At 40.7% G+C, this 25,250-nt stretch overlaps 1 protein-coding gene across 1 annotated transcript in view; it reads right to left on the reverse strand.

The window, feature by feature from the left end:
* SCN10A (sodium voltage-gated channel alpha subunit 10) overlaps positions 1-25,250 on the reverse strand; it is a 90,013-nt gene that overhangs the window by 20,379 nt on the left and 44,384 nt on the right. Inside the window, exons 11-19 of the mRNA XM_074289216.1 lie at positions 24,879-25,244; positions 24,051-24,177; positions 20,897-21,135; positions 18,219-18,392; positions 14,515-14,865; positions 13,834-14,301; positions 7,286-7,420; positions 5,722-5,845; positions 1,498-1,652 (exon numbers count right to left, since the gene is read on the reverse strand). Coding sequence (XP_074145317.1) covers positions 1,498-1,652; positions 5,722-5,845; positions 7,286-7,420; positions 13,834-14,301; positions 14,515-14,865; positions 18,219-18,392; positions 20,897-21,135; positions 24,051-24,177; positions 24,879-25,244 — 2,139 coding nt within the window. The remainder of the gene's footprint in view (positions 1-1,497; positions 1,653-5,721; positions 5,846-7,285; positions 7,421-13,833; positions 14,302-14,514; positions 14,866-18,218; positions 18,393-20,896; positions 21,136-24,050; positions 24,178-24,878; positions 25,245-25,250) is intronic.

The following is a 25,250-nucleotide window of genomic DNA, read 5'->3' on the forward strand; positions in this document are numbered from 1 at the left end:
GCTCTTTCCATTACACCAGGCTGCCTTTCATTGGTAGTTTTAAACTTTAGAAATGAGCCCGAAGGAGCTTATTAAGAACTGTAGCCTGCTTTGTTTAAAGCAAAGATACTCCCATTTTTGATACTTGAATAAATTGTGCTTCTCATCATTGTGGGTAGTCTTTCCAACAATGCAAATCTCAACACATTTGTGCTTTCCCATACTATGTTGCTTCTGTCTCTACTTCCTATAACTCTCCTTAGCAGGGCTTCACCCCATGTCCTGGGGCCTCCTTTTAGTTGTCTGGACAATGAGGAGATGGACATTGATGGACTACATGCTGATCACTCCTCACTCTTGCCATGGGACTGGCCCAATTTTTTCCCCATTATACATTTTCTTACTAGAATGGGCATTGGACTTATTGCAAATATATGAGGAGCATTGGGCAGTGAGGAATGGTTCAGGTTTAAAGTCACAACTGAGTCAACTTTAATTAAAAAAAAACATGACAGGGGGACAGGTGCTATATCACAGAGAATGGACAGGCTTCAGCATCAGGAGGAGAAGGAAGAAGGAGAGTTCGTAGAAATAGTGAAGAAGATATTGGAGTTGGGGGAAAGATTCTAATCTGGTTGCAACATTTATTACTAGCTGTGGGACTCTGAGCAAGTCTCTGAACCTCTGAGATCTAAATCGCTCTGGAGGACCATAGATTCTGTAAATTTCAGAGGGATTGCCCATGTGATTTAGCACCTGATCTTTATATCCCATTGATGCACTCAGAGGTCCAGAACAAAACAAACCCCCCAAAAAGATTGAGTATTTTCACTTGGCTTGTTTCATGAATTTCCACTCCTGCTTTCAATAGGCAGCAAGGTTTTTAAAACTTTTTCCACTTGTGATCTCTTTTTACCCAGGAAATTTGTATGCAGCCCATGTATATAGGTACATAAAATAGATATGCAAATCAAACATTTACTGATAATAAATCATGATTGCATGACTCCCACATTCAGTTTGAGAGCCCATATGAGGTCATGACTCACAGTTTAGAAAAATTTAAGTTTAGAAGTTTAAGTTAAGAAGTTTAAATATAGTGGATAGAGCTGGAGTCAGCAAGATCTGAATTCAGTTCTTGTCTCAGATACTTAATGATCGTGTGATCTTGGGCAAGTTAACTTTGCCTCAGTTTTTTCAACTGTTAAGTGACAGTAATAATAGTATCTAAATCACGAGGATCAAAAAGGATCATAAAAGATAAGATTACAATATAATATGATCCATAGTAGGTGCTTAATTAATGCTTATTCCCTTCCCTTCCCATTTTCTGGGTTAGAATGTAAGTTCTAGGGGGAAGCTGGGATTGTTTTGCTTCTTTGTCCTCTCAGTACTTAGGGAAATGACTGGCACAGTAGCTTTGTTCAAAAAATGCTTGGTAATGAGTTCAATCTGACTTCAAGAAGAAGTATTCTACTCATTATGCCACACTGCCTCCCGATTCAAAGCTCCAATTACCAAGGCTCCGCTGCTCAGCAGAATCATGAAAATGATAAAACTCTCAAACCAGTTGTGTTCCACAATATGGTAGCAGGTTTTTCTCAGGTTCCAGAAGAAAGATCCAGGAAGCCTTCCTGTGTCCACTGCACAGCATGGACAGCGCCGAACGCAGTCTGGAAGAAGAGAGGGTGTTGAAGTAGGATGTCCAACATGGCAGCCAGACAGTCTCCCTGTCTCCAATTCCCCAATTGTTATCCACAACTTAGCTTCTTTTTTATACTTCTAGCTTTTTATTTTTCCAAATATATGCAAAATTAGTTTTTAACATTCACCCTTGCAAAACCTTGTGTTCCAAATTTTTTCTCCCTCCCACCTCCCTGAGACAGCAATAATCCAAATATAAGTTAAACATGTGCAATTCTTCTAAGCATATTTCCACGTATATCCTGCTGCATACAAAAAAATCTAATCAAAAAGAGAAAAAATGAGAAAGAAAAAATAAGCAAACAAATAACAACAACAAAAAGGTGAAAATACAATGTTGTGATCCCCATTTAGTCCCCATAGTCCTCTCTCTAGATGCAGATGGCTCTCTCCATCACAAATCTATTGGAATTGGCCTGAATCACCTCATTGTTGAAAAGAGCCAAATCCATCAAAGTTGATCATCACATTATCTTCTTCTTGCTGTATACAATGTTCTCTTGGTTCTACTTATTTTACTTAGCATTAATTCATATAAATCACTCCAGGCATTTCTGAAATCATCCTGCTGATCATTTTTTATCCATATCCATATCTATTCATATACCATAACTTATTCAGCCATACCCCTGATAGACATGTAGTAGATTTCCAGTTCCTTGCCATTACAAAAAGGGCTGCTACAAACATTTTTGCACATGTAGTTCCTTCCTCTTTTTAAATGATCTCTTTGGGATATAGACCCAGTAGATCAAAGAGTATGCACAGTTTGATAGGCCTTTGGGCACAGTGCCAAATTGCTCTTGTTGGATCAGTTCACAACTCCACCAACAATGTACTAGTGTCCCAGTTTTCTCACACTCTCTCCAACATATATTATTATCTTTTCCTGCCATCCTATCCAATTTTAGAGGTGTAAAATGGTATCCCATAGTTATCTCAAATTGCATTTCTCTAATCAATAGTGATTCAGAACATTTTTTCAAATGACTAGAAATTACTTTCATTTCTTCATCTGAAAATTGTCGATTCATATTCTTTGACCATTTATCAATTGAGAATGGCTTGAATTCTTATACATTTGAATAAATTCTCTATATATTTTAGAAATGAGATGTTTATCAGATATCGTGGATATAAAATTTCCCCTAGTTTTCTGCTTCCTTTCTAATTTTTCCTGAATTGCTTTTGTTTGTACAAATCCTTTTTAATCTAAATTAATCAAAATTATCTATTTTGCATTTCATAATGTTCACTAGTTCTCCTTCGGCCATAAATTGCTTCCATCTCCACAGTTTGGAGAGGTATCCCATTGTTCTCCTAATTAGTTTATAGTGATCCCCTGGCTTCTATGCTTTTAACAAGGATTTCCAAAGGAGATGACTCTAGAGGTCATCTGGTCCAACCTCTTTATTCTACAAATGAAAAAATTGAAGCCAAGGAAAAGGATGCCTAGGGGAATTGTAGAAAAGAGCATTTAAAAAAGTGTTAGGGACTATCTAGAGAAGGGAACAGGGGTTGTAAAGGGTCAATGTGGTTTCATCAACAATAAGTCAAAGTAATAACTTGTTCAAAAATTTAAAAAAATAAATTAAAAAAGATTAAACCATGCTTCACTAATTTTTTACCTTTTTTGAACAAAATAATAAACCATCAGAGAAATATATTTTTATCTAGATTTTAGAAAAGCATTTGATGAAATTTTTTGGGTTATTCTTGTGAAAAATATGGAGAGACAGGGGCTAAAATAGTAAATAATTATATGGTTTCATGATAAGTTGAGCTTTTTTAGTTTCATTCATGTAACTATTTAGAGATAGGATATTTCCCTTAAGAACTGTTTTGACTACATCCCATAGGTTTTGGTACGTTGCCTCATTATTGTCATTCTCTTGGATGAAATTGTTGACTGTTTCTATGCTTTGTTGTTTGAATCACTCATTTTGGATTTAGATTTAGAATTAGATTATTTAATTTCCAATTGGCCCTGTAATGAATATAATTTTATTGCATCGCAGTCTGAAAAGGAAGCATATATTTCTGCCTTTTTGCATTTGATTGTGCCCTAATACATGGTTAATTTTTGTGTAGGTTACATGTACTGCTGAGAAAAAGATATATTTCTTTTTGTCCCAGTGACTTGAATAGAGAGATTCAATATACTTATCAAATTTACAAATGAAGGGAAGTTGGGAGTGACGGCAAATACACTGGATTCAAAAAAGCTATCGACAGCCTATAGCACTGGGTGACTTGAACAAAATGAAATTAAAAGAAATAAATTTAAGATCTTGGATTTGAGTCCAAGAAATTGACTTCATAAGTACAAGAAGGTGTAGGGGCATAGTTTGTCTGAAAAAAGTTCTAGGAGTGTTACTTTATTAGAAAGGTTTATATGAGTCAAAGGTGTGATATGGCAACCAAAATTTTACTTTAATTTTTGGTTTCCATTAAGGGAGGTATTTTTAGTCATTTTTCTCTAGTCATGTCTGACTCTTTGTGTCCTCTTTGGGTTTTTTTGGGCAAAGTTACTGAAGTAGTTTGCTATTTTTTTCCAGTTCATTTTACAGATGAGGAAACTGAGGTAAACAGGGTTAAATGACTTGTCCAGGGTTTTATAGCTAGTAAGTGTCTGAGCCAGATTTGACTTCAGGAAGATGTCTTTCTGACTTCAGGCCCAGCACTATCCACTGTTGCATCTAGTTAGCCCAAGCTATGTCCTAAGAGAGAGAGAACTTCTAGAAGAGAAGATAGTTCTTTGATATTCTGTCCTAGTTGGATCATAATGGGAGTACAGGGTTCAGTTCCAGCCACTACATTTTGAGGATAATGACAAGCTTGAGAGTATCCAGTTAGTCTTGAACCAGTAGAAGGAAGTAAGAATGTTTAACTTAGAGAAAGCTTGGAGAAAAGAAGACTCAGTGGGGATATGAGAACTGTCTTCAAGTATCTGAAGGATAGTTACGAGGAAGAAGGAATAGGATTGTTTTCCTTGAAGCTAGAGATCAGAATTAAGAGTAACAGGGGAAAGTTAGAAGTCAGGAAAACAAAATAACTCCCAAAGAATTAGAGCTGTCCAAAAGTAGAGTGTGCTGCCTCAAAGACGTTCCCTTACTGGAAACCAAAACATTATTTTGGGAGTGACATGACACTATGTTGTAGGTCATAGAGAATTTTTTTAGAGGTATAAATTTCATTAAATGATTTCTGAGGTCTTTTCTAAGTCTAAAATTCTGTGTTTCATAGAATGAATTTCTCTGTGTTTCTCTGATACTGTCCCTGTGCTCTCTCTCCTTTTCTCTATCCAAACCACCTTCCATCTCTATTTTTTTTCTCTTGTGAGAAATTGAGAAGCCTCCCGACTCATGACTCAGCATGTTCTGGAGTTAGGACAGATATGGATTTATAACTCAGTCCCTTTCTTTTGAGATGAATAATCGTATGCCTTATTTTTCTAGTATTATTCTGTGATCTGCTCTTATTAAATGGGAGTCATTATTGAGATAATTCATTGTTGATGAGTTCATGGTCCTATGCTTGGTATTTCAACTGCTATTGAATCAATATGTTCATTATGGAGCTGTGAATTTTTTCATAGGCTATAATCTTATAGTCCCCGTTAAATAGATGTTCTGTGTCATTATTTTGTGAGTTAAACTTACTAAGATGAAAGCCGAAGGATTTGGGACAGCCTAACTGATTTGGACTCAAGAACTGGAGAAAGTTGGGGATTCCCTTCCAACTTTGTACCTCATTCATGCTAACACTATGTTCATGACCCAGATGAAATTGGAAGCTTTCTGTGTCTGTGTCATTTTCTAGATCTGATGCTGAACTTAGCACCAAACAACATCAGGAGAATAGTGGTTTTTTTGATGATGGTAAGATGGAAGCTGGCCAATGTTTGAAGGTATGTTTCTGATGGATTGTAATTAACTTTCTCTCCACAAACTGGAACAAACCCAAAGGAAGGAGAAATCCAAGAGAAAAGTCTACCTCCAGCACTAACCAGGTACCCAAATGAATTCAATTACTGACCCTCTGTGAAGCAATCTGCAGGTTCCTCCAGGCTCTCACTGAGATCTGTGATTTTCTTTAGAATTATCTCTGGGTCAGGGATGTCCACCGTGCTGCCTTCAGAGCAACTCGAGACATCTCCTTTCTGCAGGACAGAAGCACAGACTAGTGAATCCCTTGTGATCAGAGACCAAGGATGATGAAAACACCTAAGGCATCTGCTAGCACAACTCATTCAGGAAGAAATTGTGACCCAGAAGGGGAAAATCATGTGTTCAAGGCCATACAGGTTGCAAGTGGTAGAACCTAGACTTATCATAACAAGGATTGCATTGATTTTGATACTCACATCTCTTCAGGACTTTTCTGTCCCTGTCCCTCTGGAGGGCAGGGGAACTGAGAAATAACATCTCCCGAAGCCCCCATTTAAAGACTCAGAAACTCAGACAATTCATTTGCTACCAGTTGCACTGATTGGATGGACTCCACTACCATCATGCCCTTTTCCCAGAATACCTTTCCTTCCTTCCTTTTTCAGCTTTCTTTTGTGTCTTATCTCTTTTCTTCCCTGACCCTCAACCCCCTCGGCTTCTGGTTAGATTGAAAGCTTCTTGAGGGCAGGGATGGGTCTCTTTTTCCTGTTTGCATTACTTAGCATTTAGCACTCTGGTCAGCACGCAGTAGGAACTTTATAAAAACTTATCGTTGATTTCCTCAGCTGAGGATCTATCTCTTATATGAAGCGTTTCTGGATTCTCCCAGCAGCTAGGACCTTTCACTCTAAGGTTACCTTGTATAGACTTAATGTGCATCTTTAATATATATATAACTCATACCATTAATATGTCTATTATTATATGTATCTTTAATATGTATATTTTTACCATTGATAAGCCTACCATTTTATCTTTAATATACTTATTGTATATGTATAATTTTGTATCATTTGTAGTATTATTGTATGCATCTTTAATATACCCTTATTCCACTGATAAGCCTATTATTGTGTCATTAATATCCTCATTACATATGGAAAACTTTAAACCATTGATATGCCTATTATAGTATGTATCTATATTTATTTACACACACACACACACACACACACACACACACACACACACACACACACACACACACACACATATACGATTCTTGGAGATAGAGCTACATCACTTTGCTCATTCTCTCCCAGGATTTAGCCCATCTACTCTAGACAGTTAATAAATGTTTATTGATCAATAGTGAGAAAAGAGGAAAATGTCCAAATCTGACCTCTGCCCTTGGTTTTTCCTTGCTTGCTTTCTCAGAAGCCCAACTTTTTCAGCTCATCAGTCTCTCACATCATTCTTTCTTTCCCTCATTCCCCACGCCTAGTTCCTGAACATAAGCCGGCACTAAAACTCTGATGAGGCTCAAATTTCTTTATTTTTCTCTAAGGCAGGCTGAAATCTTTTGGTCCTGGCATCTCTGACTCTATGGAAGGGCTCATTTTGCCTGGTGCCCCTACTCAAAAATAGCACTGGTTTATAATTAGACCAAATTGGTTAGCCTCCTGCTCTAGTATTAAAATATCCAACATTACCTCTGCAGGACTGCCAACAGATTGGTTATCCTTCCATTGTTTATTGAGGTACAAGGCCAAATCTTCAGAAGAAGTGTCAGATGTGAGGTGATGATTGCTCTCCTGTAGCCTTCCTCCTTCTAATGGTGGGACTTCCTAATGGGAGAGATACTCAAAGGTCATTTACCTTCAGAGTCAGCCCTGAGGGGTCAGTTATCCTTCCCCTGGTGGGGAACAATTGAAATAAATGTGAAGTTAGAGGCCATTGCATGAGAGCTCCCTCAATAAAGCATATCCTTCTTCTCAGATCAATCGCTCACTTTCCTTTTTGACTTCTTCATGAAGAAGACATAGCTCATCTCTCTATCAGTGCCCAAGACTCTATTCCTACCCACATCAAAAATGGATTGTAAAATCAATAGGTAGAGAAGGACAGAAGAATTTCTCTTTACCACCAATAGGACCTTATTTTATCTCTGATCCTTTTCCTCCAAGCACTTAGGTGAAGAAAGAGAAAAGGAGAATTTCTCTTTACCCACCAACAGGAACTGATTCTATCCCTGATCCCTTTCCCCTGAATTCATTTTCAATTTCTTCTTCTCTACCGATTCCTTCCCATCTGGCTTCAATATGTTCAGGTCAACTGAAACCTAAAAAAGGTCTTTCCCTGCTCCTCTTCTATCACCCTTGCTACTATAGCATTTCTCTTGTCTTTTTACTGACTAACTCCTTGGGAATAGGGGGATGTCACTCGCTCAGCAGGCTGCCAGTCAAGCCTGGCCAAGAATGCTGAATATATCTAGCCCTCTTTATCTTGCATATAACCCATGATTCAATTATTCTTGAAAAAGATGTCTCCACTTCTACAGTAACCGTGCTCTTCTCAATGCCTTATAAACTGACACTCTCTGCCACATTCTGCATTATCTAAGACTTCTTAGTCACCAAATCCAATGGCTTTTTAGTTATTTTGAGGGAAAAAAGATTAAAGAAGAGATAGAACCTTTGTTTGGGGTGGATGAAACCATGGTAACTGACACTAGAGAGAAGGCAGAGATGCCTTCATTTGTTTCTTTTTCTCTCTTCAAAGGAGAATGACCTTTATATTGTAAAATGGCAAAACAAAAACACTGGTTGTTGTCCTTCATTCTTGAAGAGGACCAAAATGACATCACTGTATTAGAGCCAAGTTACAATGGGTCCGACTGGGGCTGATCAGACTAATATGATCTTGGAATGGTCTCCCACAGGTTGGGGACAAAAAATCCCTGTGATCATCTGGGATGGATCCTCTAACTTTGGATAAATCACATTTCTTTTGAGCTACTTCAATGTTACTCTGCTCACAGAGCCCAGCATCTTCAGCATCTTCTCTGAGAAGGTCACGCCATGGCATGGTCGTGTGCCAGTGTCTCCCATGTCATTCAATCATATTTTAAAGTTCTTAAGAGAGACCTTGAGAGTGTACTTGTATTTCTTTTTCTGCCTACTCGTGAGCACTTGCCCTATGTGCATTCTCTTTAAAATAGTCTTTTTGGCAAGTGTATATTTGGCATTCAAGCAATATGACCAGTCCAGTGAAGTTGCATTCTCTTCAGTAGTCGGAATACTTGGCAATTTAGTTCAAGAAAGGACCTCAGTGTCCTGTAGCTCGTGCTGCCAGGGGATTTCCAGAATCTTCCTAAGACAATCCAGATGGAAATGATTCTGTTTCTTAACATGGTGCTGGTAGACAGTCTAGGTTTCAATGCCATGAGATCAGCACCATGGCTCTGCAGCCCTTCAGTTGGGTAGTCAGTCTGATGCTTCTCCTCTCCCCCAGACATACGACAATGACATCAGCACCATGGCTCTGCAGCCCTTCAGTTGGGTAGTCAGTCTGATGCTTCTCCTCTCCCCCAGACATATGACAATGACATCAGCACCATGGCTCTGCAGCCCTTCAGTTGGGTAGTCAGTCTGATGCTTCTCCTCTCCCCCAGACATACGACAATGACATCAGCATCATGGCTCTGCAGCCCTTCAGTTGGGTAGTCAGTCTGATGCTTCTCCTCTCCCCCAGACATATGACAATGACATCAGCACCATGGCTCTGCAGCCCTTCAGTTGGGTAGTCAGTCTGATGCTTCTCCTCTCCCCCAGACATATGACAATGACATCAGCACCATGGCTCTGCAGCCCTTCAGTTGGGTAGTCAGTCTGATGCTTCTCCTCTCCCCCAGACATACGACAATGACATCAGCACCATGGCTCTGCAGCCCTTCAGTTGGGTAGTCAGTCTGATGCTTCTCCTCTCTCACATTTTCCTTTAGAGCTTCCCCAACACTGAGTTAGCTTTAGCAATGTGTGTTTCAATCTCATTATCAATGTAGACATATCTGGAAAGTATACTGCCAAAGTAAGTGAACTTATCCACAGTATTCAGAACTTCTCCATTTGCTGTAACTAATGGTTCCACATATGGATGATGTGATGCTGGCTCATGGAATACTTGTGTTTTCTTGTTGTTAATTGTTATACCCATATCAGCAAAGAAGCAGAGACTCGATCCCTACTTTGTGGCATCTCAGGTTTAGAAGCTACAGTGAGTGCTTGATCATCTTCAAACAACAACAAAAAAATCATACGCCAACACTCCCTCCACTTTAGTTTTGATTTGTAGTCTTTTCAAAAGGAAGAACTAATCATCAGTGCAATAGCTGATCCTGATGCCATGCTTGTCCACATTGAAGTCATTTGATAACATGGCTGAAAATATTGTGCTGAAAAGTATGGGAACAAAGTCCATGGCCTTGTTTCACCCATTGGTGCCTAAGAAAACATCATAAAATATCCAGAACATGGGCAAAGGCTGACATTATGAACTTGATGTACCATACTATGAATTTTTCTGGAGAATCAAATTTTACACAATTTTCAGTAAACTCTCAAAACTAATGGCGTCAAAGGCTTGGGTCAGATCTAGAAATGTTGCGTACAGACATCTCTGTTCTGCTCCTGGCATTTCTCCTGGAGTTGTCAGGCAGCAAACACCATATAAACTATTCCTCAGCCCCTTCTGAAGCCGCAAGGGCTCTCAGTTAGAGGACCATTTTCCAGACGAAAGATCAGCCTATTAAGGAGGACTCTGGCAAGAATCTTATCAGCAATAGCTAAGAGAGAAACCTCATGATGATTGTCACAGGACAATTTATTCCCTTTACTTTTATAGAGATGAACAATGGCAGCATCCTTGAATGCAGGAATAATGTCTTGCCAATATAACCCGGAAAATTTCAGTTAGCTTTTTGAAAGAGCAATGGACCCTCTCCCGTATCTTATAAATCTCAGCTGGAATAGAATCAGCACCAGGTGCTCTGCCACACAGATGGAGCCTAATGGCATTTAAAAGCTCTTCTTCAGTTAGGGAAGCAACGTGAGATAAACGGTCAATGGCTTCAGCATTTATTTGATTTATGATGGTCTATTGAGAATGTCTTGGAAGTGTTCAGTCCATCTCCTTGGGGTCATGTCCTTATCACTAATCAATGTGGCTCCGATAGCACTGGGCACCATAAATGACCTTCAGGGCTTCATTAAAGCACTTTGGATGGTTACTATCAGCTTAAGATTGAATATCATCTTCTTTCTTACTGAACCAAGAATTCTGCATCTCCCCAAAGTTTGTTTGTACTTTACTTTTGATGGAATTAAATGCTGTCTTCTTAGAGATGGAGCAGCCATCCTGCTGGTAATCCTGTGGTGTACCTAGCCCCTTCATTGAGCAGCTTCTGAATTTCCCCATCATTTTTGTCAAACCAGCCTTGATGTTCTGAGTGTATGGTTGAGTGTTCTAATCCAGGTGAAGCAAAAGTATATATTATAATACAATATATAACATATATATATATAAATATGTATTAGATCTCTGAAAGCTGCTCACTCCTTTTCTGCTCCACTGTTGCCAACCATATGTTGATTCAGTTTTTCTTCTAAATTGACAATAAACTGTTCCCACTCAGAGAAGTACTCTCTAAACTACTGCTATTAATTCTTCTGGAAGTCTTTTTGCCTTGAGACCGCCACTTTAATTGAATATGAAGATTTAGCTAAGAGAGCATAAGTCTATGATCAGTCCAGCACTCTGAACCATACATTGACTTCATTACTCTCACATCCTATCTGTCTCTTCTCCTTACAATAATATCACCTCTTAAATGCCAGTGTTTGAAGTTGCATCTATGAAGTTTTGTTGCACTTAGGTATACCAAAGGCATTTTGGGTGATGAGAAGTCATGAGATGCCCAAGTCTTCAGTAGTAAGTGACCATTGCTATTTCTGTTTCCAATTCCATTCCTCTGTCCTTTCTGGTCGTTTGAGCTTACTCTGCCATTAAAGTCACTCAGAATTACAAGCATGTCATCTTTTGGCACATTGAAGATAAGGATCTCCAGGTCTTTATACACTTTTTCTTTGACCTCATCAGGGTTTGTAATGGTTCTAGCCTAGACAATGGTGGAACGGCATTTTCCTGCAAATGACAATTCGTTGTCCTAAGCCTGTTGTTTACTCCTTGGTAGGCATTCGAGCTTGTTACTAGATTAGTTTTGATCATAAAACATGTCAGCTTCATTGCATTCCTTTGCACTTTGGCCACGCCAGAAAAATACGCATCTAGCTCTGACTTCAGAAAGCTGGCCCTCATTCACCAGCCTCATTTCACTCAGGGCTGCTATTCGGGGGTGATAACTAGTGAGTTCTCTCACCACAACAGTTGTTCATCTTTCTGGTCTACTAAACTTTGTATTGTCTATAGTGTGTGCACATTCTATGTACTGAGTGTGAATGGAATCAACTCTGTAGGAGTTTTTGTACTTTTATTTTGTATTTTAACCACAGGGAGGGGGGTCCTTGCCATACAACTTTCTGTAAGTAGACAATTTTAGGGTACCTTTTCTAGCCCCTTCCTCACATCAAGATGTGAGCCTTAAAAGGCTGCCAGACACCCTGGGGGCTGCCGAATCCCACTGCTGTTTCCAGTGAGCAGATCCAGTGAGCAGATGATCAGAGCTGCCTGTGTGCAGGGTTGTGACTACAGCTCCCAGGGTATCTGAACCTGCTGCTTCATCACTTTCCCATTGCCACAGGACTTTGAGTTAAATAGAAATGGTAAACTGGTATGGGTCATGTCTTTTGATTCATGAATAAATTGGATTTAAATGAAGCAGAGTTTCATGAAGTCATCAGCTTCATTCTCTCTGCCAGAGTCATCACCAGACTCTGTCAGGACAAAGTCAAGACAACTGGTGATGGTTTCGGAGGCGGTGGATCCCTTTGGTATCTGAACGAGCTCTAAGCTGTCTTTATAGCATATTCTTTTCATTTGCCCATTTCACCAGGAAAATTCTTTAAATGCTTGGGATAGAAACCCTCCAAGTTCACCAAACAAAAAGACTAACTATGAACTTGATCATTGTTATAAGAAAAAGAGCTTCCTTGGATTCTCTCAAGTCTCCTGGGTCCAATGTTCTGTGTAGGAAATCCTGGCAAGTATGATGCCATGGAATGGTTTCTGAGAGCTTATGGAACATAGATCGGAGATGCTCTCATCCTTTGGCTACAAAGACCCAATACTTTTTGGATTTCCTTTTATTTCGTTGACCTTTTCCTCTTTCTGTTTCTTTTGATTAATCCAGATGCTCCTTTCCTAATTCCTCATGGCAAATGATCTCTAAATGGGACAGTGGGAGAATGCTGAACTCAAACAAGTCTTGAGTTCAAATTTTACTGTATTTTCTAGCTCTGATTTTTGAATCTGCCTCAGTTTCCTTGCTTGTAAAATAGGAATAATGATAGCACCTACTTCTTCCCATGGTTGTCATGAATATAACTTTACAAAACTATATAAATGTTAACTGTTATGATTATTACTCCCAAATATATGCCCTTCCCTTTTTTCTACTCTCTCCTTTGATAAACTCCCTCATTCTCTAAGCTTCAGCTCCCATCTTGATACAGAAATCTTCTATATTTCTCTGTCCTCCTTTTTCAAACTTTAGGTTTTCAGACAACTTTAACTGCCTACAGATGAAGTCACAGTTTCTATACCTTACAATGTTATCCTATTATATATTCCAGGTACTAAGCCAGGTGTTAGAGCTAACACCATAATAACGGTTATATTAATAACAACTCATATTTGAATAGTGGTTTAGGGTTTGTAAGGCATTTATAAATATTATCTCACACAACCTTGGGTATTATTCTTTCCACTTAACTAATAAGGAAATAGAAATAGACAGAGGTGACTTGCCCAGGTAAAGTCCCACAACCAGTCAGTTTCTGAGGCCAGATTTGAATTCAAGTCTTGCTGAATCCAGTGCTCTAACCACCATACTTCTTAACTACATCCAGAGAGTGGTAAAGCACTCTACAAATATATAAGTATGTATGTATCTATATCTATATGTATACACACAAGCATATATAAATATATGTAAATATTAAAGAATTCCATGAATTCTTTTGGTACAGAACTTAGATATTTCCCTTTCACCATTTTACAGATGCCCCAAATTAAAAATCTTCACCTGTTTTGGAGGAGCCATTTCTAACGCCACATTTGGCTCCTCCTCCTCATCATCATCTTCAAGATCAGATTCTGCCGTAGCTATAGGGACTGAGACCTCCAAGTTGCTATTGATCATGAAGTTCCCAGGGTCATTAACAGGGCACACGGCCAACTCCAAGGCCAGCCCATTGGGAGCTGGGTTACCTTTGACCCTTCCAACATTGGTGAGAAGTTGGGTGGTCACATGGTTTGGGGTCTGTGATTCTGAAAGGGCCATTTTCACCATCTGTTTCTGTTTCTCCTCTTTGGCCTTTGAAGTCCAGAACTTTCTGCCCCAAAAGTCCCGAATGGCCTGCCCTACAAGATGCGCAAACTTCTGGATTCTGGCCAGGGCTATCTGGAGATTGTTCAGCTCCCCATCATCTTCAGAGGCTAAATTGTCAGCACTGAAAGAATTCAGTAGCAAAGCAATGAACAAGTTGAGGACCTGGTGATGAGAAAGGGAAAAAAAAAATCATATGTTCCACCAAATTACAAAATCCCTATGGATGGTGCTTTCTTCAACTGTAAAAGGGAAAGAGGAATTGTTGAAACCCTGAATGTGAATATTGGGATAGAGTCCAGAGAGTTGCTAGGACGCCCCTGACATAGCTTTGCAACCCAGGAGACATCTCTACAAAAAGGGAATCTGGCCACTTACTACTAGGTTCCCCAGCATCATCACCATCAAGAAGACGACGAGACACATGTAGGGCCCGTTCACTTCCATACAGTCCCACATGGTCTCTATCCATTCGCCACAGAGGATTCGGAACACGATGAGGAAAGAGTGGAAGAAATCGTGCATGTGCCAGCGAGGCAGCTGCCCCGTCTCGTCACTACGCAGCTTCTCGTAGTTGTCTCCAAACAGCTGCTTTCCGACCACGGCGAAGATGAAGACGATGATGGCCAGGATCAGGGTGAGGTTGCCCAAGGCTCCCACCGAGTTGCCGATGATCTTGATGAGATTGTTCAGAGTTGGCCAGGACTTGGCCAGCTTGAAGACCCTCAGCTGGGGAAGAGCAAAAACATGGCGGGGGGAGCTGGGTTATTCAGTGTCATCATGACCCACTCAAATGCCCTTAAATCTTCAAAGAAATCATTGTCCTCGAGAGATAATGGACTGAGAAAGACCCGAATTTTGAGACCTGGGACCAAAGCTTTACTTGGCCACATACTTAGCTGTCATGAATTAACATGAACCTCAGTTTCCTCACTTGTGAAATGAAGATAATGATGTCTGATCAACTGAGTAGATGCACACAAAATGCTTTAAAAACTTTAGAGTGGTTCATTAGTATCTTCTTTGTTATTAATCCATTGATCTATCAAAAATCAATTAATAAGCATTAATTAAGAGTCTACTATGTGTCAGGCCCTGTCCTAAGTACTGGGCATTTAAAAAGAGGCAAAAGGCAGTCCCTGATCTCAAGGAGCTTACAATCTAATGGAGAAGACACCATGCGAACAAAAATAGGCAAAATAAAATATACCCATGATAAATAGGAACTAATTAAAAGAAGGAGGCAATGGGATTAAGAGTTTAGGGAAAACTTCCTGGACAGTATTGGGCAACTGAAATAGAATTTTTAAAAGTAATAGCCTTTGGGTCCCTGCCTTTCCAGTCTGATTTCATGTCCCTCCCCTCTTTACAAGCTCATCCTTCTACTCAATCTGGTGGCAGCCAGTATCCTGCTCATTTTATCCCATATGTGTGCCCTTCAGACAACGTCCCGCCACCGCTTCTGCCTCTTAGAATCCCAGGTTCTTTCAAGGCACAGCTCAGGCTCCGACTTCTACTTGGGACCATTGTTCTTCCCAGCGTCAAGCGTTGCTCTTCCTCTGTATATCATGACCACTCATCGGTGTGCATGGGCACACTCGTGGAGGGCAGAGACAGTTTGGACTCTGCCTTCATATCCCCCAGGTATGATGCTTTGGATACAGGAGTGCTTTAATCAATGTCTGTTGACATGAATTCAGTCATCTTTTAGAAAATTTTGACTGAGTGAGGATCCCAACATAGTATTTTCACTTTTTAATTGTTTGTTTGCTTTTTGTTTTTTCATTTTTTTTTCTTTTTGATCTGATTTTTTTTCTTGTGCAGCATGATATTTGTGGAAATACAGAGAGAAGAATTGCACATGGTTAACATATAGTGGATAACTTGCCATCTGGGAGAGGGAGGAAAAAATTGGGGCACAAAGTTTTGCAAGGGGGAATGTTGAAAACTCTCTGTGCATGTATTTTGAAAGTAGAAAGCTTTAAAAAAGAAAAGAAAAGAAAAGAAAATTTCTCCCAGGCTTAGCTGGGCATGTATGGGATCAAGTTCTATGACTTCAGGTTTCCAGTCTGTGGCTGGGGGCTCAGAGGGCAACAAGGCCAGAGTTGTGGCCATTCTGTGGGAAATCTGGCTACCTTCTGTTCCATAAGCACCCCTTCCCAGCAGCTGTCTGGCGATTATGTGCTTTGGGGTTCGGGGTTGATTGGAGAAAAGGAAAGAGAGCTGGCCAGGGTCTTTGGATGAGTCAAAGCATATTCATCCCCCAGGCTGGCAGAAACAATTCAGAATCTAAGGCCCGAATCTCTAGATTCGGATCATCAATTTGGGACTAATCTTAGATATTGCTTAACCTAAGGCCCTCATTTTCATCAGCATCTATCTGTGAAATGTTCTCCAAGTTCTGAGCACTGTGCTGTGGGATACAGAGGCCGGGTTCAAAACCTTTCCTTGGGGAAGCTAAGGAAGGGAGGAGAAGACTGGGAAGGTCTCAGAGAAGATTCCAGCTCAGTCACTTCTAGCTGTGTGGCCAAGAATAGACCAGTCACTTTCCTTCACTAAGCTTCGGTCCCAGCTAGGGAATCCCCTGACACTCACTAAGTGTGTGACTACAAGGGGGCTGCCCACTCTCCCTGAAAATCAGTTTTTTCACCTGGAAAGAAGGGATGATGGGGTCCTACATGGAGAGTGGTCAGGAATCTTTGAGGCTGCTGAGCCCAACCCCCTTGTTTGACAGACAAGGAAATGGGGCCCAGTCAGGATGAAGACATCATCCAAATTCTTGCAAATATAATTATTATTTTAGATCTCATTTTCAGTAATATTATTCTCAGGGTCAAGCCCCAAGCAAAAGTCATTCTTCTTAATTTTCCAACCACAAAAATGGCTACAACCTGGTGCAAGACAAAAGTACAAAACTGAGCCTGAAATAGCAGCTCCCCGGACTGAGGAAAGCCCGAGTCCACTTCCTGTAAAATCCATGCAGGAAGATAGCGGGCTCAGTCAGTCAGCCTTGCTGGAAGATTTCCGGGCCCTCCCCACCCTAGGCAGAATAGCCCGATGTGGGACAGCTCTAAAAGGGAGGAAGTTAACCTGCACCTCAAGTCTAAATCTCCCTCTCTGCAGTTCCTGTACTGCCTTCTGGGACCAAGCTGAGTAGGACTAAGCCTTTCTTCATGTTTATACCTCACAGGGGCCTTTCAGGAACTTGGTAAAGCCTCAGGAACTCTGCTCCGAACAATCATTTTAAATATATAAAATTAAAAAACAAAACAGAATGACCAAAACCCTACTTATTTTGGAGTCATTCTCCACATATTAAAACAAACCCACATTCGGATCCCGTATTAAGAATCCTGGATTTAGAGCGGTGTCCTTATTCTAAAGATTAGGAAACGGAGCTTCAGCAAGGACTCTCTGTGCACAGTGGGTTCCAGACTTTAGGGCTCCAGACTCTATGGTGCAGAATCCTTTATTTGCCTTCCAAAGCCCTTCCCAACCTGATTCCCATTGCCCTTTTCAGGGAGAACAATATTACTGATAAATTATATAAAAAATAATAAACTTTTCTTGACATAGTCTACCTTCTATTGAAGCTATTATTATTCTCATGTCCCTCATATTGGAATTGATGGCTGAGCTGTAATTCCATGGATATACTAATGGTCAGCTAGATGGCCAGGAGCCAGGAAGACCCAGATTCAAACTCCACCTCAGACACATACTACTCTCTTAATCTCTTTCGGTCTCAGTTTCCTCCACTGTAAAATGGGACTGATAATCGCCTCAACCTCTCAGGGTTTCAACTTTTCAAATGAGAAAATATTTGCAAGTCCTTAGCCCAGTGTCTGGCACATAGTAGGTGTTATAGAAATGCTAGCTCTTCTTGTTATTATAGTACCCTCCCCCAGTAGAGTGGGAGTCTTTTGAGGTCAGGGACAATTTTGTAGGTTCCCCCTCCCCTTATACACTCAGCGCCTGAGGCACGCTGCCTATGTGATACAGGCTTGTAGAGTGGAGATGAGCCGAATCCACTTAAATTGACTAAAGGGGCATTTCCCAAACTCCGCAAGAAGAGATCTCACCAATCTGAAGGAGCGGAGCACCGACAAGCTCGCTTTTTGGGGCAGGCCCAGCTCCACCAGGCTCAAGGTGACGATGACGCTATCAAAGATATTCCAGCTCCTTTGGAAGTAATAGTAGGGATGGAAGGCAATGATCTTGAGCACCATCTCAGCGGTGAAAATCACCGTGAAGAACTGTGGAGCGAGAGGAGGTTTTCGGTCAAGTTGGATCCTAAGCCTTCCTCCTCCCCAGGACTGAATCCCTTCTGAATATGGCATAGATACCAGAATCCTCAGCCTGGAAGATTGACAGAGAGAATGACAGCCGTGGCGGGATGACAAGATATTCCCTGGTCTGGACCCACCTGCCTTCGCTGGGCTGTGTGTGGGCACATCACTTTCCCTCTCTGATCTGCTGATATATTCTCTTTTATTTTTATTTTATTTTTGAGGCTGGGGTTAAGTGACTTGCCCAGGGTCACACAGCTAGGAAGTGTTAAGTGTCTGAGACCAGATTTGAACTCGAGTCCTCCTGAATTCAAGGCTGGTGCTCTATCCACTGCGCCCCCTCGCTGCCCCCGATATATTCTCACACATAGGTATGAGTGTATAGCCATACACATACACACACGCTTATACATGAGCCTGACTATTACATGTATATCTATGGTATGGATGCAATTCATGTATCTCTATTGTATATCTGTATACATACATGTGTACACATACACACACGCTTATACATGAGCATGGATACTATATGTATATCTATTGTATAGATACAATTCATATATCTATGTGTGTATATCTATATACATACACACATGCTTATACATGATATATACACATCTATTGTATAGACACACGTGAATACCTGCTTCTACATGAGCCTGAATATTACATGTATATCTATTGTATGGATACACATTCATCTATATCATATATCTATATACACATGTGCATGTCTCCGTGCACATAGACACACAAGCAAGTATCTTATATGCACATTTATTGCATGGATACATATCTATCTATCTGTACATCCCGTGAATCACAACATCTATCTCTTGTATATCTATATACACATGTACACCCATACACGTATGTTTATACATGAGCATGTATAGTATATGCACGTGTAGATAAACATGTGTATCTCTCTATATACTAGTGTGTTTAAAGCAGCTAGATGACACGGTAGAATGAGTGCAGGCCTTGAGCTCAAATCCTGCCTCAGATGCTAACTGGGTGGCTCTGGGCAAGTCACTTAACCTCAGCCAGCTTTAGTTTCTTCATCTGTAAAATAAGGATAATAATGATACCCACTTCCCAAGTGGGTCAGATTCTATAGAAATTGCACTGCAAACTAGAAAACGTTCTATAAATACTGTTTTTTTGTATGGATGTATATCTGAATGTGTACATATTGCATACATACATAATCTACAATACACAAAAGGACATGGAAGGTCCATATGAAAGAAAGCTTTGCTCCTGATGGGGAGAAGGCACTTCTCTAAGTACTCCTGTCTGTCCACTACTAAACCTCCTCAATGAAACCCAATTAATGAGATAAAGTTGATCTTCCCTTCTCCCCTGATAAAACGCAGTAGCTGAAAAATTTCTCTTGCCTTGCTTATGGCCTCCAGCCTGACGGGCATTTATTGAATTTGGGCACCGTTCTGCATGTGTTGGCGGAGGAGACAGGGCTGGGTAATAACCCCGTCATCTCCATCAATATCAACAACAGCCTCCATGAGGCCCTTTGTCCGGCAAAGTCCATCACATACATTATTGCGTTTGGGAAATTACTCTGTGGTTAACTGACCTCAGCCCGCTTACTGTCAAGGCTCTGGGTCATGGAAGGCAAGGAAGGCAGAAAAATGAAAACCAGTGAGAACCCAAAGGTCAGTGCAGAGATGCGGGGGGTGAGAGAGTTACACTATGTTTGGAGCAGAAGAAGTGGAGCAAAAATGTGCGACTGGAAAGCAAAGTGAGAACAAGGAACAGCAGATCATGGCTGAAGTGGCCCGCTGATGCCCTTGAATGAAAAATTATGGATCAGAATCCCTGGATAAATGGGCAGCAATGAGAGATTGCAAGCTGCCTCACTGTAGGGAGCGGCTCCATTACTGAAATCACCGATCGCCCAAAATGCACTAAGTACAAGGCAGGCCAAGGGGAGCTGACAGGTGCATGCCAGGGTTGACTCCTTGGAGAAGGACCCCGTAGGATCCAGCACAGCCACCAAGATTGTTTCCAATCCTAAAATAACAAAATTTGGAGCCAGAAGAGACTTTAAGACTAGCTGAATGGCTTGCTGTCGGACTGATAGCATATAAAGAGACAAGGCAACTGAGGCCTGTAGAAGTAAGATGACTCACCCAAGTACCCATAGTTAGTGGTGAAGAAAATTAAACCCAGCTCCCCTTCCTGGCACTTCAGTCACATGAGCCTGTCATTCACCTCATGGCACAATCTGGATTTTGCTATTCCCTTTGTCTTCCTCCCAAAGCATTCCATTCCACCCACTTTCTCCTTCCAGCTTCCACAATCAGGGTCCTAGCTAACTAAGGGTCTCCTCCAACCATCTGCCCCCTGACATAACCTTTCCTCAATGGTATTCCCATTCCTTCCATCAGCTGAAGTTTGACGTTGCCCCTTTTCCCAACAGTCGGTTAATAGAAAATATGATTTACTATATTGCCTGTTTGGAGCATCCAAGAAAAGGATGAGGTCATATTATAGTGCTCCATGGACATGAACAGAGTGTTGGCCACAATGCAGAGGGTGACGATGAGCTCCGTGAAAGGGTCCATCACGATCTTTGCTATCAGATCCTTGAATTTCAGCCAGGTCTCACAGCATTCCCAAATCAGATACTTCCGAGCAAAGCGGATCCAACAAGGGGGGCACCTCTGCTCAGATTCTTCAAGTTCTAAAAAAGATAAGAATCGACCCATAAGTGCTCGATTACATGTTAAAAGGAAAAAAAAATTCTATTAATTAAGCACAGTATGGAAAGAAACTCAGACTCTGAGCTAGGAAGGACCTCATGTGGGGTTCCAGTTTTTAAAAAGAGCCTCAGGGATAGAAATTCCAAACATCCCTCTCCTCCTGGCCCGGGGTTAAATAATGTCAATATTTAGAAAGTTCCTCTCTATGTTTAACTGAATTCTTCCTTTTGCTTTAACGAAGATTCCCAGCCCTTTCTGAAGCATTAGAAACATTAGAAGGGAGGATTGGGTTGTAAAAATGCTTTAAAGATTTGATTAAGTTGTCTCTCAGTCTTCTTGTGTCCAAGACGATCTTCCCAACTCTTTCAACTTTGCCTTAGAGAACCATTTCCTTAGAGAACCATTCCATCAGCTCCATTGATCTTTTCTGGATTAATTCTGATTTCTCTATTCAATGTTCAGGATGGGATCTCTCAAATTCATCTCACTAAACTTTTCCTGACTTTCTTCCTGCCTTATAGAAATGAGAGTTAACTCCACATGTACAAACATGAGTCTGTAGACTTGGTCTTTAGAACACTTCATCTCTGTACCATTCAAAATTCACTGACCAGATTTTGTTCATTTCCAAAAGTAGAGAAAAGGGAAAAGGAATGGAGCACTTCACTTACTGTTCAAATTTCTGAATTCATAATTATTTTTATGGAGGAAACACTTGTAGAAAACCTAACCCTCGCTAACTCTAAATGTTTATTAGTTGATTAATTATTGTAGTCACCTAAGTGACTTTCCCAGTTAATAAGTTCAAGAAATAGAATTTAAATACAAATTTTCCTGACTTCAAATCCACTGCCCAATTATTATACTTCTTGATAAGGTTTAGGTTACAAGTTCTTAACCTAGTGTTCTGTGACTCTTTTAAAAAATATTTTAATAACCATATTTTAATATAAATGTTTTCCTCTGGAATTATATGTATTCTCTCTACATATATGCATATGTATGAATCCATATACAAATTTTATGCCTTTAAAAACCATTATTCTGAGTGGGGATCTGTGTGGACTTCACTGCTCCCTATTGAGCATGACAATGTCATCCCTTATCTGCTTGTCTCCTATGCCCAAAGGGAGAAGACATAGCAAACCAGTCTTCAAACCCAAAATTTCCCCAAATTTATATTTTAAAAATCTATTCCTTTACCTCCTGGGGAACATTTCTAAAACTCAAACTTGAGCAATTAGGTGTGATTTATTTGAGGACTTTTGTCCATTCTCCACAGCCCACTGGTTGCTTCCCCTGTCATGAACATGATGGAAAGACCAGCTGCGGAGTGAATGTCCCACAGGAGACCATATCCATTATTGCATCTCATGGGGGCTCAGTCTCTTTCTTCCTCTGGGGATTAGGGCTCCTGCTTCTGTCTTTGGGACAACTCCTTTCAATCATCCTTTGGGAACAGGTGTATTTCATAATCCCAGCTCCTGACTGTTCTCAACCACTTAATTCAGTCACTCCAAAACAGTTTCTCAAGATAAATCAAAGTACCTGAATGATAACAACTGACATTTATAGAGTACTTTAAAATCCATGAAGCACTTTACGAGACAAGCTTCATGGACACCCTTTAGGGTAGATTTATTTGGCAGGTGTGGTAACCAAGGAGTTGAGAAGGTAAGGGACGTGTCCATGTTTTCACACAACTGGCACGTATCAGAGTCAGGATTTGAGCTCCTGAACTTTTTGAGGTCTCACATTAGCACTGGGTTCTCAACATTGCAATACCAATGGAGAAGAAGCTTTGGCTAACTCTGGTTCTATTGGGGACTTTCTGGATCTTTTTTCTAGATTTCTAGCATTTGGGTTCTATTTTTATCACTTATTCTGCACTCAGAAATCTTTACAATCCTCTAATCTCACTTCCCCCCTCTCTTGGACCTATTTGTCCAAATGGCTCATCTCTTAACCAAGATGCCTTCAGACCTTGTATGTTTCTCTTTACCTGTATGAGTGCTCTTCACATCAGAACATCCACTAGAAATTCTTATGCCTAGGTTATAAAACCTATACATTGACCATACATTATTCCCAGAGCAAGTTCTCCATTAAATTGAAGTTAGAAATGACACGAGAGGAAGCCCTATTATTTCTGTTAACAAGATGCTAAATTTGGCTGTTTCTCTGCTGCTCCAGGAATATAGGACCCTCTAAATTTGGTGCCCTAGGACAAAGGTCTGATGACCCTGCCCTAGTAATTGCTCTGTCTCTTGTTCTGGATTCCTGTTTTACTTTCAGATGTAATTTTAGGTTTTTTCTCTATTTTTGTCTTTGTATGTCCCTTGTTAGGTGTCTAAACCCATGATTTCCTTGGTGTAAGAAGTTCCCAATAAGAAAATATACTCTATCACTGTAGATTGGCAACTATTCTATAGCTTAGATTCTCAAGAGAGTCATTTATGTCCTGAGACATTGAAAGGCAACCGGTATGGGTCAGACACAAAATTTGGACCCAACTTTGAATCCAACTCTTTACCCACTATACCATACTGTGTCGCTGCTTTGCACATAGTAAGTACTTAATATATGCTTGTTGAGTTGAGTTAAGTGAAATCTCCATTTCTCTTGCTCTATTCCTGTTAGACAGCTTTGGGTCCTTATAAAGTTAGCTCTTCTCCTAAATCATGCTGACATTTTTCCTTCAAGAAATGACTCTGGCCTCAGTCAAGTATTTCTAACATCCCAATGTGGACTGAGGGGGGTGGCTGGTGATGAACTTCCATAAAGATGTGAGAGACCAAGCCACATGGGCAGGGTGAAGCTAACTTTGGTGGTGGATCTTAGCAAGGACTGTAACAAAAGCAATAAAGAGAATATATTAAAGTGAAAGACAGTTTACCCTCAAGGACAGAGGTAATGATACTGACTACACTCACTGCCCTTTTCACTCGGAATGGTTCATCGCAATACTCTGCAGACAAGGTGTGGGCTGCCAGTGCGTTCTTCTTTCTGGCTTCCTCAGAAGTCTGTGGATATACAAACATGCCGTCAGGGGGGAGCCATCCCATGGGACTCACTCAGCGTCATCTCTGGTAGGGAAGAGTGATGTAGATGCAAATTGTAGGGGAAAGATGTAGAGGGTCCTAGTGGATCTGAGACAAATAGTTTGAATCTGAGTCACAAAAGTGGATACTGAAATTCTGCCAAAATGTGAGGGAATTCTTACTGAGGATGCACCAGGAAGTGAAACCAGATCTATGAGGGGCCTCAGGATCACGGAATGTGAAGGACAATTAAAGAAATTAGAAATGATGCACCAGAAGAAAGGATGGGGTAGGAGTGGAGAGGGGATAGGATAGTAGTCTTCAATTAACCAAAAGATTGTCATGTGACAAAGGGATATGGCCTCTAGAAAAAAAGAATCAGGGTCAATGAATGGAAGTTTCAAAGAGGCAAATTAAAATTTGATGGTGGAAAAATTTTCCTAATAATCTGAGTTGTCCCAAAATGGAATGGGCCATCTGATAACAAAATGGGTTTCTCCCCTCTTCCCATTCAAATTCTAGGCAAAAAGTAAGATAACCATTTGTTGAGGGTGCTGGTGAGGGCATTCTCATTAAACACGGGGAGGGACCAGATGGCCTCTGAAATCCTGTCCCTCTCAAAGAGGCTTGGATTGTTCCATTCTAAATCCCAGACTACACTAATGCTAGCTTTCCCCACTTACCATATCTACTTTTCCAGATTTTTCGATCTCCCCCGAGGATGTGACATTCCCAGATATGGGGTCTCCACCAAGCAAAGAAGGCTTCCCATTGCATTCCCCAGGGTTGCTTTGCTCTTTGCCTTCCTGCCTGGAGGTGGGTATGGGAGACTGAGATGAGGCGATCCTTTGGCTTTGCATACTCAAGCGTCGCCCCATATGTGCCAAAAGCAGCGACCCTCGTCGACTCTCATTCTCCTTACTGGTGGTTTTCTCATCGTCCGTAAAGACAGAATCCAGACCATCTTGATTCTTGAGATTAAAGTTTCCATAGCTGTACCTTCTCTTGCCTGAATTGCCATTGGGCCCATAATTGATGCTAAGGAAAGACTGGGT

The sequence above is a fragment of the Sminthopsis crassicaudata genome, chromosome 1 (genome assembly GCF_048593235.1).
Source record: "Sminthopsis crassicaudata isolate SCR6 chromosome 1, ASM4859323v1, whole genome shotgun sequence".
NCBI lineage: Eukaryota > Metazoa > Chordata > Mammalia > Dasyuromorphia > Dasyuridae > Sminthopsis > Sminthopsis crassicaudata.